Consider the following 13,389-nt stretch of genomic DNA (forward strand, 5'->3'; position numbering starts at 1 on the left):
CTTTTGAATTGAGGATTGCATCTAGGGCTTCTCCCCTGAGCCATAGCCCCATTGTTTATTTTTTTTTCAATTTGAGACAGAGTCTTGCTAAGTCACCAAATTGCCCAGGCTAGGCTTGAGCTTGCAATCGTCTTGCCTCAGTCACTCAGTGTGGCTGAGGATTACAGGCATCTATACCCATGCTCCACTTGTACAGTTTTTTTTTCTGTGTTTTTGTGCTAAGAATTTCAGTTTTATATAATTCCATTTGTTAATTTTTGCTTTGAGGGTCCCATCCATAAAAAATTCATTGCTTAGACCAGTGTTGGGGTGGAGGTGTCTCTCTTATGCTTTTGTATTCTTTTTTTATGCTTTTTTCTTGCACTCTGCCAGTTTCAGGTTTTACCTTTGAGCCTTTAATCCATCTCAAGTTGACACATATATAATGTGAGCTAAGGATCTAATGTCACTTTTCTGCATGTGGGTATCCAGTTCTGCCAACACTATTGAAAAGATTGTCCTTTCTCCACTGTATTTTGAAAATTATTTGGCTATAAAGATATAGGATGTGGATTTATTTCTGGGATGTCTATGCTGTTCCACTGGTTAGTGTGTTTTGTGCATGTGTGTGTGTGTGTGTGTGTGTGTGTGTGTCTGTAGTTCTGTTTTACTTTTTTTTTTTAATATTCTCTCAGGGGCCAGAGAGATGGCTCAGTGGAATAAGCGCTTCCCTGGCAAGCACAAGGACCTGAGTTCAATCCCCAGTTCCGAAAAAAAAAAAATCTCTCATTTTTAAAAATTTATTTATTTATTTATTGTGTGTGTGTGTGGCCTGCTCAGCCCACCAGGGGGTGGGGCCGGCTGGCATGTGGTGCTGGGGGATTGAACCGCGGTCCCTGTGCTTTGCCAAGCTTGTTCCAAGTAGGTGCTTTAGACCACTCAGCCGTCTCTCCAACCCCCTGTTTTACTTTTTGTTTTCAGTATGGGACACTGAGACCTAGGAGTGAGGAACTATACTCCTGGCCCTTTTTTATTATTTTCTTATGAGAACAGGTCTCTCTAAGTCACTCAGGCTGGTCTTTTTTTTTTTTTTTCTCCGAATGCCCTCAGGGGTGGTTTGGCTGGCTGGAGGGTTGTGGGGATCGAACTACAGCAACCTGAGGCTGACAGCTTTGTGGAAGCAGCCACTTAAACAACTGAGCTAAGGCCAGGCCCCCTCAGGCTGGTCTTGAACTTGTGATTTTCCTGCCTCAGCGTCTGAGTAGTTGGGATTACAGGTATGCACCATCATATCCACTGAGGTTTTTTTATTTTAATTTTGCTTTGCTTTGTTTTTTTTTTTTTTGAGACAGGGTCTTGCTAGGTAGTTCAGACTAGGCTTGAACTCATTATGTAGCCTAGGCTGCCCTTGAACTCACAATGATTCTCCTGCCTTGGCCACCTGAGTACTGGGATTACAGCCATGCACCACAACATCTTGCCTTCAAATTTTAATTGTTATTAATATATGTTTGTATTACATATGATTGCATCCATTATGAGGAGTTGACACATAATTCATCTTAAATATTTTGAGATGTGGTTGCTTTTATGCCAGTACCATACTGTTTTGGTGATTATAACTTTGTAGTGTATTTGAGATCTGGTAGTGTGGTGCCTCCTTTGGTATATTTGTTATCCTAGACACCAAAAGGCAAAAATATGGGTTGTTGCCTGGAGGTGTAGCTCAGTGGCAGAGCTGTGCATAGTGTGCAAGAGTCCTTAGGTTCCACCCCAGTATGACAACAACCAACAACAGAAAGAAAGAAAGAAAGAAAGAAAGAAAGAAAGAAAGAAAAAAGGAAATATGGCTTGTGCAAACTTCATATACATAGATTTATTGTTTTTAACAATATTGTATTTTTAAAAGTTTTTAAATTCAGAAAAGGTACTATGCATTTGTGGAATGCTTCCAAGTTTTGTGCCTTCATAGTTCTTATCTTTAAAAAAGATTTCTTATATGCAGGCATGGTGGTGCATGCCTGTAATTCCAGCACTCAGGAGACAGAGACAGACAGGGACAGAAAGCTGTTCTGAAGGCAGCAGACTGAATGTCCCTTGGTGATACTGCTGCCTCTTGCCAATCTCCTGCCCAGTTTCCAGTTTTAGAATGACCTTTTCTTTCATGTTACATGAATAGGACTATGAGGATTTTTTTTTTGTTTTATTAAAGGACTATGAGGTTTTTTTTTTCCACTATGAGTTTTAATAAAGGTAAAATATGTGTTCTGGAATGCAATCTGTCTTCACATCTAACCTGGGAACCAAAACACTTAAATAATTATCAAAAAAACATGTACTGCTCTTAAGTCATAAAAACAATGCATGCGGGACTTCAGAACTTGCAAAGGCTTTCAAGGCCTGTTCTTTACTGTGTTCTGTGACAACACGGTGGAATGTGACCTTATCATTTCCATGTCACACGTGGTGCAGCTGCTGCTCAGTGGGAGGGTGTCTCGCCCAAGGTCACATAGCTAGTTAGTGGGATCTTTAGCCAGATCTTTCTGAAGTCACATTCTTTCTATTGGTTCCTTCTAAAATGTGCCTGACATTAACTTTATTGTCTGTGGAGTACTGGGGACAGGCCCAGAGGTGCTCCACCACTAAGCTACATCCTAGCATTTTCTAATTTTATTATTTTTATTTGTTTATGTATTTTATTTGCGGTACTGGGGATTGAACTTGGGACATTGTGCTTGCCAGGCAGGCTCTTATGCCACTGAGCTATCTCTCAGGTCCTATTATTTTTATTTTGAGACTGGGTATTAGTAGGTTGCCTAGGCAGGACTGGAACTCTCAGTCCTCTTCCCTCAATACTGGGATTACAGGCATGGGCTCCCACATCCAGCTAGCAAGTAACCTTCAACTTCCCTGATGAATGTGATTATGTGTAAGCTTAAAGAAATGAAAAGGGTGTTGGGGGGAAGAAATGAACAGAAAAGGGAGAGTATTCCACTCATTTGGAGGAGTGAGCCATGTTGTTTGAAAGACTAACTCTCCAAAGAGCAGTTAATTTATTTCCAGTGTGTCATTCCTTGGCTTTCCTTTCTATGGTCCCTGGTGGGATGGACACTGTCCTGGATGAGCAGCTTCTCAGCACTGGATGGGTAATGTGGCATTGTGTTGGCATCGTGGCTTCATTTATGATTCTAGCAAGTGATTGGAAATAAGCAGTTTAACAAAGCTGGCTTTCTTTAGGATCTTTTTCTTCAAATTTCAGCTATGTGTGGTAGCTTTTTTTTCCCAATCAGATTTTATTGGTATATTTTATTTTATTTTGCAGAACCAGGGATTGAACTCAGGCCCTTGCTCTTGCCAGGCAAGCGCTTATTCTACTGAGCTATCTCCCCGGCCCCGTTATTAGTATATTTTAGATAAACATAATGATCACATTCAACATAGAGAATTTGTACCTGTATGTGATCTAACTTTTTTTTCCATTGCCCTAGCCTCTCTTCAACCCATTCTTTCCTCCCCATTTACAGAATCTTTGTTTCAGTTTTTTCCTTTTCTCATTTTTGTTACCTTTTCCTTATTCCCATCCCCCTCTTTCTTGTTCCCCTTCCCATTTGAACATTTTCCTTCTGTTATAGTTGGGAGTTTTGCAAGGGAAAACTTTTGGACATATATTTTATATTATTTATAATAGTCACCCAAAGAATCATATACAAAGAGTGCAGGAAATCTGTTGACACACTGAAGACCAAATAATCCAGCTCAGGGCCTGGATCCCACCTAATGTCCTACATGAGACCAGCTGAAGACCTAGAGCTCATAGTCAGCCTGCCTCATGCAGGCTGACTTCATGGGTCTGCACTGGGAAGGCCTAACCAAGGTCAGTGGTGAAAGCTACAAAGTCTGTAGCAGTGGGATGAAGGATCTGTGCTAGCAGGCTGAGAGATTTACACTGGAGCCAGGAAGCAACGCTCAAAGTAAGAACCAGAGCTCCCTGAAAAGTATCATAGCCATCCCCAGTGACAGTGAGGTTCTGAGCTCCTCTGATGATAACAGCCAGGCTCCTATTAGGAAAGCCAGTGCAATGAGCTTCTCTAGGAGACTAAGCAGGAGACTATGCATCTTCCCCTCCAGGACCAAGAGGCAAGGCTCAAAGTGAGGACCAAGGCTTCCTCAAAATGAACTGCAGCCATCCTCAGGAAGAATGAGGTCCCAAGCTCCTCCTCTGACAAGAACAACCAAGTTCACCAGGAAAGCCAGCATGACAAGATTCCCCAGCTGAACAGGCCAAGAGAACCAGCAGCTCGCAATAGCTCCCTAACAGCATCTCCAAACAGCATCTCTTCCTCTCCAGTTCTGTCTCTTTTGCTGCTACCAATGATCCCCACGTGGGTCTCCCACACCCAGCACCAAACTGGTTCAGTTCATCTGGGTGCTACAAGTTGATTACCAGTTGTCAATCCACCACTCTTTTTAAACAAATATATTTAGTGCAAGGTCTACAGGGTCTCACTACACAGATCAGAATCATAGTGATCCTCCTGTTTTCAGCCTACCAAGTGCTGGGATTACAGGTGCGTCCCACCACACCCAGTCTCAATCACTGTCTCAGCATGCCTGGGGGCGGGGCTGACAGAGCATGCTGGGAATGGAACCCTGGTCCTTGCGTCTGCCTAAGCAGATGCTTTAATCCACTGAGCTATCTGGCTGGCCCAATCTATCACACTTTCTATTTCACAATATCTATGTTATATTTTGCTCCTTATTTACACTTTCAGTTTACCACACCAGAGAAACAATTTGGTATTTACACATGTGTGTCAGATTTATTTAACTTTTTTTTTCTTATCACAATGTCTTATATTTTAAAAAAGCCCACAGTTTTTTTTTTTTTTGTGGGAAATGATTTTTATTACGGCTTTAAAAAAATTATTATACATAGAAGCCCACAGTTTTTAAAGGAGGATGAAGGAGAGCCTGGGAATAGTTGATTCCCAGGGGAGCAAAGGCAGGTCACAATTGAGGCTGGGCAGCAGGAGTCCTTAGCTGAGAAGAAGGAAGGTAGCCCCCCAGCTCCCAAACTTTGTGCTTCAGGACATGGGCTTCATGGAGGGCAGCTGTGCGCACAACGCATCCCTCCCTGCCTGATTGAGCTATTGCAAATTGTGCTGCTATAAACATGGGTGCACATATATTGTTGTGATCTGATGTTTTTAGTATTTTGGAAAGATACCCAGAAGGGGAATACCTGGGTTAAATGGGACCTCCAATCCTAGATTTTGAGGAATAGCCACACTTGGGACCTCATTCGTCCTGAGGATGGCTGCAGTTCATTTTGGGGGATTTCCACAGTGGTTGCACCAGTCTGCCCTCCTGTCAACAGTGGCAAAGGGCTCTTTTCTTTCTTGGTACCAGGACTCAAACTCAGGGCTTCATGCTTGACAAGCAGGTCCTGGGCAGCTGAGCTATGTCCCAGGATCTATGTGGCACCTTTTGGTTTCAACCCAGAATTTCAAAAATGGGGAGGTTATTCGGGGTGTGGTTGTTCTGTTGCCCAGGAAACCACTGAGCATCATGGTGATTTGACTACTGCAATGTGACTCATCCTTGCTGCCATCCCTGTTGTTGGCCTACTCTGGACACACTCAGAATGGAAGAAAGGCCACAGGGTCATTTTTCTTCCTGGTTTGTTGCAGTGTTGGGCATGGGGCTCTGATCCGCCTGTAGGCAAAGCATATGTTTTTCCATGGAGTGTTTATTTCTAGTGCTGAGGATTGAATCCAGAGCCTTCACATTGAGCTATATGCCCAACCCACCTTATTTTTTATTTTGAGACAAGGCTTTGCTAAATTTCCAAGTAGGTCTTGAATTTGTGATCTTCCTGCCTCAGCCTCCCAAAGAGGTGGGATTACCGGTATGTGCCACCAGCTCTGGCCTGCCTCCCCACTTTTTTGGAGTACTGATGATTGAACCCCAGGCCTTTTTGTTTTGTTTTTTGGTGGAACTGGAGATTGAACTCACGCCCTTGTGCTTGTCAGGAAAGCACTTATTCCACTGAGCCATCTTCCCAGCCCCCTATACAAGTGTTCTAACACAGCTACATTTCCAGTCCTTTGGAAACATTTTATTTTGCCAAGTGTCACAGCACATACCTGTAATCCCAGCACTCTTTTTTTCCCCCTTTTTTTAATGTATTTGGTTGTTACAGGGCCTCACTATGCAGCTCCAACTCATGGTGATTCTCCTGCTTTCAGCCTCCCCAGCTCTGGGATTATAGGTGTGTGCCACTACACTGGGACTCTGGTGGCTCAGCCCACCCTGGGAGCATGGCTGGTGTGGCATGTGGTGCTGGGGATGAAACTGTGGTCCTTGCGCTTGCCTAAGGAGGTGCTTTAATGCACTGAGCTATCCCGCCAGCCCTCCAGCACTCTTAAAAGGATGATGCAGGGGGCTGGAGAGATAGCTCAATAGAATAAGCGCTTGCCTGGCAAGCTCAAGGGCCTGAGTTCAATCCCCAGTTCCACAAAAAAAAAGGATGATGCAGAAGAATCATAAATTTGAGCCTACCCTGGGAAAGTTAGGAGCTTGGTGAGAACTTATCTCAAAGAATTAAAAGAAAAAGAATGAGAAATGGAGAGAGAGAGAGAGAGAGAGAGAGAGAGAGAGAGAGAGAGAGAGCGCACACAAGCAAGTGAGCTGGGAGCTGGGGATGTAGCTCAGTGGGAAGGCCCTAGGTTCAACGTGATGGCCTCTAATTTTCAATCTTCCTGTCTCAGCCTCCCAAATTATTGAGATTCCAGGTGCGTGCCACAGCACCAGGTACTTCCCATTTTTATAAGCACAGAAACACTGAAAGCTTCAGATTGCACCATTGTGGAACTAGCCAGTATTCAGGTAAAATAATTTTATTTAAAACACCCTAAAGAGCACCGCATGCCACTCTGGCTCCACTCCAGGGCGTGCTGAGCCAGTGATGGGAGTCCGGGCATGGTGGCACATGCCTGTAATCTCAGCACTAGGGAGGCAGAAATCAGGGGGTTCATTACGAGTCCGAGCTGCATAGTGAGACGCCTCCCCCACAACAAACCAAACCAAATCAAAACAACAACAAAAAAACCCCACCTAAAACACCATAAAGATTATTTGGAGAATGAGCGAGTTTACAATAATCATATTCCTAAACTCCAATAGAAACTGGTTTGTTGGAGGAAAGTCAAGGACCCACCAAACAGGGTCTTGTTAGGTTTTTCGGTGCTATAAAGCGACAGCAAAGATAAAAGAGGACTTTATTGCGGGTCCAAGGAAGACCCCAGGAAAGGAGAGATGTGGAGCTTCTGAGGGCCAGGCTGGGGGCACAAAGGTTATAATAGGGCCAGGATGGAGGTGGGGTTTAAGGGCAGTCTGCGTGACATGGCAGATCATGATTGGGCAGGAGGTGGGAACAAAGGAACGGGATATTGTGGAAAGGAAGTAGGAGGTTGTGATTTGACCAGGAGGAGGAAGGCGAAGCATAGCACATGGCCTCCAGCAGCTGTGTCATATTGGCTCACTTCCATTATGACTTAGCAAAATTTTTATTGAGGGGGTGAAAGCTCATCATTCCCGTCTTTTCGTTATAGGAGGCAAGAACTCTCTCAGACTACCTCCTGCTGAGTAAGGGCACCGTCATGGTAGTAGGTGAAGGGACAATGGGCATTGCCTGAGTAGAAGCTGGTGTTGGGGGTTTTTGCTAGTACAATGAATTCATTGGCAGTGATCGAACAGAGCCTGGATTATGTAAAATATTTTAAGCGTTCAAAAACATAAACAGGTTATTATTGTGATTCGAGGAATCAGGAAGAGTGTTCCACCATGACCATGGCAAGGGGGAAGAGTATCAGTTTTCTAGTTCCTGATGTTTGTCCTCTGGGGGCTTAAGAACTTGGGTCCTCTGGGAAGTGCCCCGAGTCTAGTTAGAGCTAAGGGAAGGAGCTGAGGCTAAGGCAGGCACAGCTCCAGGATAAGTTTGGTGAGGTGGACCTTCAAAAACACATTTGCCTCCATCTAGAACTACTGACTATGGCAGATCTTACCCTTTTGTGAGTGTCTGTGTTTGTTGAGTTACCATCTATTTGTTTGTTTATTTATTTTTGCAGTACCAGGGATAGAATGCAAGACCTTATGCTTGCCAGGCAGGCACTTATGCCATTGAACTATGTTCCTGGCCCTGGGTTACCATCTATCAACGATGTGTTAGAATAGGTGTAACCGCGTTATTTATAACCCTGAGATCTTAAATGATAGGAGCCATTAGGTTTAAATACCTATCAGGTCTAACATTATCAAATAGGCTACTTTTATTGGATTTCCTAAATTAAATAATGATGAGGAAATACATTCAGTGTATGAATTACTTGTTGGCAACATCTGAAGCCCTAATCTTGCCAAAGAGATTGGAGCCCACGGGGATGGTATGCTCAGAATCCACAGCTGGCCTCTGCTCTCCTGGGAGCTTTTTAACAGAACGGTAGACAGCCTGGATTTGTTAGTGCAATGCTGTGACATTTCATGTTTTTCCCATAGTGTCACTGCAACACCCCAGTTTCTTTCTCCTACTTTTCCTCTAACACTCTTCAAAGTAGAATTTGAGGGAAACTTTTGTTATTGTTGTTTTGAGGTGCTGGAGATTGAACCCAAGGCCTTGCACATTCTAGGCAAGCAGTCTACCAATTATATTCCCACCTCACCCCAGGGATATACTTTTAAAAACCATAGCAGTCACTTACTAATTTCATTGAAAATGTGGCCTCCCAAAATGATTTACGGGCTTGAAAGCATTATTTTATTCTGACAGAGATAAAGGAAAAATTCATGCTCAGTGCTTGGTAGTGTTCTTGAAATAATGCCTTGTGTATAGCCCACATCACTCACTAATGTTGTTGGCCCTGTATCCCTCTGAAGCTAGCATTCCCAGGTGTCTCTTTCTCCTTGCTCTTGCTTGTGTCTTGGCACAACCCTGCTCCTGACTGACTTCCATTTCCAGCCTTGACCTCTTTCTCTGTAGCTGGAGAAGAAATGTGTCAAACCATGTTCTGAATACACAACTTTTGCCTCTTTGAAACTTCACCGTTTCAAGAGCAAACATAAAACAGCAGTGCAGGGGCCGGGGAGATGGCTCAGTGGAATAAGCGCTTCCCTGGTAAGTGCAAGGGCCTGAGTTCAATCCCTGGTTCTGCAAAAAAGAAAAAAAAAAGGTAGGCAAGACGTGTGTGGAGGCGACCCAAGGAGACAGATGACTCACCGGAACCTTTTCTGGAACAAACAGGTTGATTGCTCTGGAGAAAAATGATTCTAATGTCTATGTCTTCCTGCCACCCACAAGCCTTTCATAGTGATGGATGAGCTGTCTGCACTGACCTTGCCCTTACATCCCCGTCAGCCTGGGGCTGTTATTAAAGTTCTGGGAAGACTTTGGAAACACCTTGCATTGAAGTGAGTCTGCAGGAACTTGGGGGTGGGGGGGTCAGTTGTTTCCTGCTTGGTGGGGACGATTCTTTGAGGACACAATTTGCTCACATCTCATGTGGACAACCATGTGATCTGTCACGTAGCAACCTTGAGCTTCCTGGGGTTACGACTAATAAGATTCTGGCCACATGTGCAGGGCATGTGCAGTGCTAAGTCCTTTCTCTCCATGGCCTTCCACTAGTTCTCTTTGGGATGTTATAAATCAGTGTTCCTGGATGAACCTGCCAGAGTCACCGTCATGTCTGCCATGCACTGTGGGAAAGGCACGTATAGATAAGAAGGGTACACCAAGGGCAGGATACCTGGTGGAACCCATGGGCTGTGCTAGGGACGTTGTCTTGCCTGAGGGGAGCATGATTTTATTGTTTTGCTTTGCTGAGGATCTAGGGTTGAACGAATAATCTCAACTATTGTTATTTACTTATAATATATAAATAACCACACAGAGATGCCAACCCATCTCCAAAATTATTTTGAAAGTAATAATGCTTTGTGCTTTTTATTGTTATTTTTAGTTTTTGAGACAGGTATCTTGTTGTATTGTCCAGGATAACCTGAAACTCCTGAGCTGAAGTGATCCTCCTGCCTCAGCCTTGTCAGTTGCTGGGAGTGCAAACCCCACCAACTGTGCTTGGCTGATGCTTTGGGTTTGAATGCCCCATAATCAGAGCTCTCTTCTCATCCCAAAACCTTAGGCTTTTTAAAGTTTTTTGAGACAAGGTCTTGCTACACAGTTCGGGCTGGCCTTGTGATCACTTTTGTAACCCCCAGGCTGATCTTGAACTTGCAGTGATCCTCTTGTCTCAACCTCTAGAGCACTGGGATTATAGGAATGTGCCACCATGCTTGGCTCTGTATTTTTTTAAAAAACAGATTCTCATTATGTAGCCCAAGATGGCTTCGAACTCACAGTGATCTTCCTGCTTCAGTGTCTTAAGTACTGGGATTACAGATGTATGCTACCAGGACTGGCTCCAAAAGGTTCCCCTCCCCTCCTCTCCCTCCCCTCCCCTCCACTTCCCTTTCCCTTCCCTCCTCTCCCTCCCCTCCCCTTCTCTCTCTCTCTCTCTCTCTCTCTCTCTCTCTCTCTCTCTCTCTCTCTCTGTCTTTTCTGGACAGTATCTCACTATGTAGCTCAGGTTGGACTTGAGCTTACTTTGTAGCCTAGCTGGTCTCAAACTCACAACAATCCTCCTGCTCCAGGCTCCCATGTGGTGGGATTACAGGCGTACACCCCACACACTTCTCTTCAAAAGGTTTTTCAAAGCAAGTCTTCATTAGTCTCAAAGGCCAGCAGAGTTTGTTATCTCAATAACAGAGAACCATGGTGCTAAGAATTCAAAAGCAATAATAAAATATACAAGACTCTTCCTTTTGGCTCGAGAGTTCCAGCAAATATCACTATCATCTGTCTGTTTTTTCTTTTCTTTTTTTTTTTTTTAGATATTGGAAATACAACTTTATTCTCATTCTAAACGAAAAGGAATGGGAATGACAGTAACAAGATTTCACCACCGAGTACTGTGATGTGACTGTAGCAGTCTTATATTTGAAACTCAAGGAAAACAACTGCGTTCCAAACAGCTAAATATGCGGGTCCAAAAAACGAGGGTTTAACTGCCACACTCACTCCGAAACCCATTCATCTCCTTGCGCATCCCAAAGATGAAGCACATGTCTGCTTAGCTAGATAACAAAGTGGCACGCACGCGGCACCGCTCACGTCACAGGACAGTTGCCTATAAAACTAGACTTCTGACGCCGGCCCGCTTCACTTCCTCACAGGTCGTCATCCTCATCCGGGAGAGCAGTGGTCTGAGCAACCTCTAAATCGTGCTCATACTGCGCGGCCAAGGCTGGGTCCATGACGACTTCTGGCGGGGCAAGAGCGGGCATGGCGACGAACTCCAAGTTTGGGTCTCCGATAAGCTTTCTGGCGAGCCAGAGGAAGGGCTTCTCAAAGTTGTAGTTACTTTTGGCAGAAATATCATAGTACTGAAGATTCTTTCGGTGAAAGACGATGGACTTCGCCTTCACTTTCCTGTCCTTGATGTCCACTTTGTTGCCGCACAACACGATGGGGATGTTCTCGCACACTCGCACCAGGTCTCTATGCCAGTTAGGCACGTTCTTGTAGGTGACTCTGGATGTCACGTCAAACATGATAATAGCACATTGCGCCTGGATGTAGTAGCCATCGCGCAGCCCGCCGAACTTCTCCTGGCCCGCCGTGTCCCACACGTTGAACTTGATGGGGCCGCGGTTGGTGTGGAACACGAGCGGGTGCACCTCCACGCCCAGGGTGGCCACGTACTTCTTCTCGAACTCGCCCATCAAGTGGCGCTTCATGAACGTGGTCTTGCCGGTGCCGCCGTCGCCCACCAGCACGAGCTTGAACTGGACCTGCGGCTCCCCCTGCGCGGCCATCGCGGCGATCCTTCCAGAAGCGTCTCCGCGCCCGTCCTTGTCTGTTTTTTCTGTCACTCCTGAAATTTTGATACAATGCCCACAGTCAAAACAACTAATTCTTAGGGCTGTAAATTTACTTCTAGCTGAATGTGGTGGTACACATGTATAATCCCAGTACTTTGGGAGGATGAAGCAGTAGGATTGAACCCAATCTGAATTTAACAAGATCTTGTCTCAAAATAATGCCTTTTTGGGGGGCCGAGGAGATGGTTCAGTAGAATAAGCACTTGCTTGGCAAGTGTAAGGGCCTGAGTTCACTCCCTGGTTCCACCCCTCCCCCCCCAAAAAAAAAAAACCAGTCTTTTTTTGGTATCAGAAATCAAACTCAGGACCTGGCACTTGCCCAACAGGTGCTGTGTCCCTGAGCTATATTCCCAGCCTCAATAATACTTTCTAAAGGGGTGGAGGTGTTGTTCAGTGTGAAGTCCCTGGGTTCAATTCTCAGTACAAAAAAAAGAAAGAAAAAATATATTAGAAAATAAATTGGGGAAGATTTTATGGCCATCTTTTTGTTTTTTAGTGACCATTTTGTTTCAGAGATTGAGTGACTGACTTTCTATAGGAAGCGGAGTCCTGCTCCTCTGAGAGGTGGCAGAAGCCCACTAAGGACAGCTGAGTGTAGGGTCTCACTATGGCCTGCAGCCCTCACTTGCTGGGCCTTGAGCAACTGTGCTGAGTATTAAAGTGCAGTTGTGACCCTTTAGAAGTGTTACAGCTGGGCTTTGGAGCATTTGGATTTCACTGAATGATGCAGTTGTGCTCGGCCTCTTCTATAAAATGAGGAGGCACTTGCATAGAACCTGCACACTCCTCCCTTACAGTTTCTGCTGTCTCTGGAGGACTAATAGCCGCTGATGTAAGTGCTACATGAGTGGTTTTTCTCATTGTATTCTTTAGGGAATAATGACAAGAAAAGGTCTGTATGTGCTCAATACAGATAAAACTTTTTAGAAGAATCATTTATATTTTTAGTACTGGAGATTGAACCCAGGGCCTTTGCACTGAGCTATGTTCCCTGCTCTCCCCCTTGAGACCAGCTTGCTGAGCACCACAAAAGTGAAGCAAAACAGTCAACACAGTACTAAGCAAAGGGCCACAAAAGCCTGTTCATTGAAGGTGGTAAGGGTGGTGTGCGATGCATAATATGTGTAGCCTATTGTCCTTTTGACATCTCCATCATACACTCGATTACAAAAAGTCTATCTGAAAAAGAGTCTATCTGTAGCTCAGTGTGATGATAGTCATCAATAATCCCAGCACTCTGCGTGGGAGGCTGAGGCAGGCCGATTGCAGGTTTGAGCCTAACCTGTGCAACTTAATGCATTAGGGATGAGAATGTAGCTCAGTTCCAAGGCCCTGGGTACAATCTCCAGTAAGAAGGAGGAGGAGGAGGAGGAAGAGGAGAAGAAGAAGGAGAAGAAGGAGAAGAAGGAGAAGAAG

General features: G+C 44.7%; 1 protein-coding gene and 1 pseudogene across 1 annotated transcript; both read right to left on the minus strand.

The window, feature by feature from the left end:
• The window catches only part of LOC101592812, a 34,213-nt pseudogene extending 24,493 nt beyond the window's left edge, over positions 1 to 9,720 (minus strand).
• Positions 9,721 to 10,924: 1,204 nt separating this feature from the next.
• LOC101561130 (GTP-binding nuclear protein Ran) lies at positions 10,925 to 11,939 on the minus strand. Its single transcript, XM_004633507.3, has one exon. It carries the CDS (start codon positions 11,905 to 11,907, stop codon positions 11,260 to 11,262), a length of 648 nt encoding a protein of 215 aa, XP_004633564.1. The 5' UTR covers positions 11,908 to 11,939; the 3' UTR covers positions 10,925 to 11,259.
• Between the last annotated feature and the right edge of the window lie 1,450 nt (positions 11,940 to 13,389).

Source organism: Octodon degus, unplaced genomic scaffold (assembly GCF_000260255.1).
Source record: "Octodon degus isolate 3935 unplaced genomic scaffold, OctDeg1.0 scaffold00055, whole genome shotgun sequence".
In the NCBI taxonomy this organism is placed as follows: domain Eukaryota; kingdom Metazoa; phylum Chordata; class Mammalia; order Rodentia; family Octodontidae; genus Octodon; species Octodon degus.

Bases quoted from the DNA above. Each gene is read 5' to 3' on its own strand.
- LOC101561130 (XM_004633507.3), bottom strand. From the start codon at position 11,907: ATGGCCGCGCAGGGGGAGCCGCAGGTCCAGTTCAAGCTCGTGCTGGTG.